The sequence below is a fragment of the Procambarus clarkii genome, chromosome 40, assembly GCF_040958095.1.
Source record: "Procambarus clarkii isolate CNS0578487 chromosome 40, FALCON_Pclarkii_2.0, whole genome shotgun sequence".
In the NCBI taxonomy this organism is placed as follows: Eukaryota; Metazoa; Arthropoda; class Malacostraca; order Decapoda; family Cambaridae; genus Procambarus; species Procambarus clarkii.
In genome coordinates, this window is record NC_091189.1 from 36756726 (window position 1) to 36761633 (window position 4908).

General features: G+C 44.8%; 1 protein-coding gene across 1 annotated transcript; it reads right to left on the reverse strand.

Moving 5' to 3' along the window:
• Positions 1–3444: 3444 nt before the first annotated feature.
• LOC138372887 (dynein heavy chain-like) lies at positions 3445–4503 on the reverse strand. The gene has a single exon (XM_069338562.1). The coding sequence runs from the start codon at positions 4501–4503 to the stop codon at positions 3445–3447; it is 1059 nt and encodes a 352-aa protein (XP_069194663.1).
• Between the last annotated feature and the right edge of the window lie 405 nt (positions 4504–4908).

Here is a 4908-nt window from a genome sequence, read left to right on the forward strand (position 1 = left end):
GTGTGTGTGTGTGTGTGTGTGTGTGTGTGTGTGTGTACTTACCTATTTGTGCTTGCAGGATCGAACATTGGCTCTTGGATCCCGCCTTTCTAGCCTTCCCGCCAGTGTGTGTGTGTGTGTGTGCATGTGAGTGTGTGTGTCAGTGTGTTCTCACCTAGATATTCTTACAGGGTCGAGCTAGGTTCTAGCCCGCCTTCCAAACATTCTCATATTAATGCAATGATTCATTTATCACACTTATATCATATTTACTTATAAAACTTGTATTCGTATTAACTTCAACAACTTCTACGTCTAACCTGTTCCACTTATTGACAGCTCTGACACTGAAAATGTTCTTTCTGACGTGTCTCTCTGACACATCAGCGTCTCGAGTGTCCACTTATGACTCCTTGTTCCGCTGTTCCTTGCTTCGAACAATGCCGTATTGTCTACCTTATCAATTTCCTTAAGAATCTTATATGTTGCTATCATATCTCCTCTCTCCTTTCCTTCCGTTTAATAACGTCCAATTCTCTCAGTCTTTCCTTATAGCTTAAGCCCTTCAACTCAGAAATAAGTCTTGTTGCATATCCCTTGGCTATTTCTAGTTTCTCTCTGTCGTTTTTTCAGGTAAGGGATCCATGCTGGGGATGCATATTGAAGTGTGGGTCTCACCTTTGCTGTATGCAGGGTCCCGAAAGCCCCCTTTTTCCCAGATTTCTAAAGGATACTCAGATGTTGGCCAGTAAGCTTGTTATGGTATCAACACCATTACTGGAGCGTGGAATGGCGATTTCTGCACCATCTATGGATCTGCATCCCAACTCCCAGATATTTGGTGCAATTCAGACAACGCCATCTGTTGGTGGTGGCGTGGCATCGGTTAAATGCTCTGGTTTCCTGTCTAGGTTAGATGGTGTGGTCGATGAGGACGACCTCAGGTGGGTGGCGTATCGATATCAACCCCATCTAGGTTGCGACTACATTTATAATTTCAGTCCCCCGGTGCATGGGTGTTATCTTAATGTCACCTAGTATACTGTCTGTCTAGCTGATGACGTTTTATGTTCACAAAGATGACGTAAGGAGGGGATTGCATTGAGGAAGGCAGTTCACCGTGGGCAGTCCAAGAACTCTTGACTTGGTCCTGTGAGAGGACAAAGTGGCCGCCGTCGGTTATAGCAGTGTGTTAGCTGGTGATTTATGCAGTGTGGTAAGGGATGACGTACCCGGGATTGGCCAGGGAGAGTTACGAGATGACAGTGGTGCATCTATTGAAAAGTGCTCCTAGTGAGTGACTAGAGACTTCTGCCAGGGTGCTAGCTACCCCCCTGTATGTAATTATTTGAGACCTCTGTCAGTGTGTTGCTGAAACCCTCTGCCAGTGTGCTTCTGGAGAGTGGAGGTGGGGTATTGGCACATTGTGACGATACGGTGTGTGTGTGGACTGGACCATGTTGAAGAAGGGGAATTCGCTGGTGTTTGCCATTAGGTGTGGAAGACGTGTACCTGGAAAGTGGATTCACTGGGATTTGATAAACACTGCCGACGTATTCTATCCTGAATAAAAGCAACATTTTGTAAATGTTTAATAATACTTTAATATAATATGATGCCTTGATACAATGTTTATCTGTTCTAAATGCTCTACTGGGGTGTTTGGGATCAGTCTATATAAGGGTCTATATAAGGGTGAAGGTGTTAATATATTGGTGAAAGTGTAATTGTGTATTATATCTCTGCCCTCTTTGCACTACTACTTGTCTCACCCAGTTCTTGAAAACTTCCCACCGACATGTCAGGGCGCCTGACAGCTGGGTGGACAGTGCTTCGGATTCGTAGCCCTAAGGTTCTGGGTTCCATCCCCGGCGAAGGCAGAAACAAATAAGCAAAATGTTTCTTTCACCCTGATGCACCTGTTACCTAGCAGTAAATATGTACCTGGGAGTTAGACAGCTGCTACGGGCTGCTTCCCGGGGGGGGGGGATGTAATAAAAAGGAGGCCTGGTCGAAGACCGGGCCGCGGGGATGCTTAACCCCGAAATCATCTTAAGATAACCTGACTTGGGGCTAGATAAAGACGAAGTGGTTATAAGACACATTAACAGCAAGAACCCGGTTACTGGCCCAAAGTGGCCGTAAAAATGTTGTATGCAGATGCTGTGATTCTGCTAATGTGGACTTCTGGCATCATAGTTGGGGTTATGTCCACTCCCAGATCTTTCTCCTTTTCTGATTGAAGAATCTGTCTTCTCTTCATCCTATACTGCTGCACTGGCCTTCACACTTCTGCTCCAATCCTCATAACTTTACATTTGTCTGGGTTAAACTTTAGCCGCCATTTTTCAGACCAGTTTTGAAGTGTCTAAATCCGTTTGCAATGCATCACAATCTATCTCTGTCCTGACTCCTCTCATCCGTTTTACATCATCTGGAAACATTGATATGAAGGAGCCAATTTCCTCTGTCAGGTCGTTGATATATATCAGAAACAGTAAGGGCCCAAGAACCAACCCTTGTGGTACTCCACTTGTAACCTCTCTCTACTCTGATGTCTGTGCTCTCACTGTAACCCTTTGTTTCCTTCCTGAGAGATACTCTCTGGCCCACCTTAGGACTCTTCCATAATCACCAGCCTGTTTCTCTAGTTTGAGTCGGAGTCTTTCATGTGGGACTGTATCAAATGCTCTCTGACAGCCGAGGAATATGCAGTCTACCCATCCCTCTTTCTTGTTCGATTTTTGTCATTTTGTTGTAGAATTCTAGCAAGTTTGACAAGCAGGGTTTCCATTGACTAAATCCGTGGTGATGCCTTGATACAATGTTTATCTGTTCTAAATACTCTATTGGGCTGTTTGGGATCAGTCTTCACGACTTCCAGGGAATACTTTTTGGTGATGCGGGTCTCTTGTTTAATGGTTTCTATCTTCCTGTTTTCTTGTAGCCTGTCACCACATTAGCCATTTTCCAGCTTTCAGGCAGTTCTCCCGTTTCTAAAGAGAACATAAATAATATGGCAAGTGGGCTGCACAATGCTTCGGCTGCCTTATTAAGTATCCATGACGATATTTGTCGGGTCTTACGGCTTTTGTCACATCCAGTTCCTGTAGTTGATTCTTGACTTCTTCTGATGTCACTGTTATTGCAGCGAGGCTTTTCTGTGGCACTGTTCGTTCAGCTTGGGCTCTAAGCTCTAGTGACCAACCAGGCTCCAACCCGAATACTTCCTGAAAGCTTTTGTTAAGTTCATTACCTCTCTCACTTTCGCCAAGTCTGATAACCTGATCATTCAATCATCTTCCTCCTGATGTGACTATAGAACTGTTTGGCTCGGACTTAGCCTTTTATGCAATGTCATTCTCGTACTGCTTCTCTGCCACTCCCCTAGTTTCTGTGTAGTCATTTCTAGCCTTTTTGTACGAGTGTTTGACTTCCTTCTGCTCTGTGGTCTCTATATTTCTTCTATGCTATTTTGCTGCTGTGGGTGTGCATGGGTGTGTGTGCAACCACGGGAACACATGCCGCAATGTGCATGACACATGCTTCAATATGCATGACACTTGCTTCAATATGCATGACACTTGCTTCAATATGCATGACACTTGCTTCAATATGCATGACACTTGTTTCAATATGCATGACACATGCTTCAATACTCATGGCACATGCTTCAATATGCATGACACTTGCTTCAATATGCATGACACTTGCTTCAATATGCATGACACTTGCTTCAATATGCATGACACATGCTTCAATATGCATGGCATATGCTTCAATATGCATGGCACATGCTTCAATATGCATGGCACTTGCTTCAATATGCATGACACATGCTTCAATATGCATGACACTTGCTTCAATATGCATGACACATGCTTCAATATGCATGGCACATGCTTCAATATGCATGACACATGCTTCAATATGCATGACACTTGCTTCAATATGCATGACACATGCTTCAATATGCATGGCACATACTTCAATATGCATGACACTTGCTTCAATATGCGTGACACATGCTTCAATATGCATGACACTTGCTTCAATTTGCATGACACATGCTTCAATATGCATGACACTTGCTTCAATATGCATGACACATGCTTCAATATGCATGACACTTGCTTCAATATGCATGACACTTGCTTCAATATGCATGGCACATGTTTCAATATGCATGACACATGCTTCAATATGCATGACACATGCTTCAATATGCATGACACTTGCTTCAATATGCATGACACATGCTTCAATATGCATGACACTTGCTTCAATATGCATGACACATGCTTCAATATGCATGACACATGCTTCAATATGCATGACACTTGCTTCAATATGCATGACACATACTTCAATATGTATGACACATGCTTTAATATGCATGACACATACTTCAATATGCATGACACGTACTTCAATATGCATGACACATACTTCAATATGCATGACACATACTTCAATATGCATGACACATGCTTCAATATGCATGACACATGCTTCAATATGCATGACACCGCTGATACATGCACAATAGTGATGGTTCCGGAAGCAGGTCATCTGGCCACTTTATTTAACCATTGATATGCAAATTAAGGAGCAGAGTGACCTAGCGGGAGCCAACCCAGCTGTTCCTGCCTGCACCCACCTCCTTGTGTGTGTGGGGGGGGGGGGGGAGGGTGGTGTTCCTGCCTGCACCCCCCTTCTTGTGTGTGTGGGGGGGGATTGTGTTCCTGCCTGCACCCCCCTCCTTGTGTGTGGGGGGGGGGAGGATGGTGTTCCTGCCTGCACCCCCCTCCTTGCGTGTGTGGGGGGGGGGATTGTGTTCCTGCCTGCACCCCCCTCCTTGTGTGTGTGTGGGGGGGGGGAGGGTGGTGTTCCTGCCTGCACCCACCTCCTTGTGTGTGTGTGGGGGGG

Bases quoted from the DNA above. Each gene is read 5' to 3' on its own strand.
- LOC138372887 (XM_069338562.1), bottom strand. From the start codon at position 4,503: ATGCATATTGAAGCATGTGTCATGCATATTGAAGCATGTGTCATGCAT.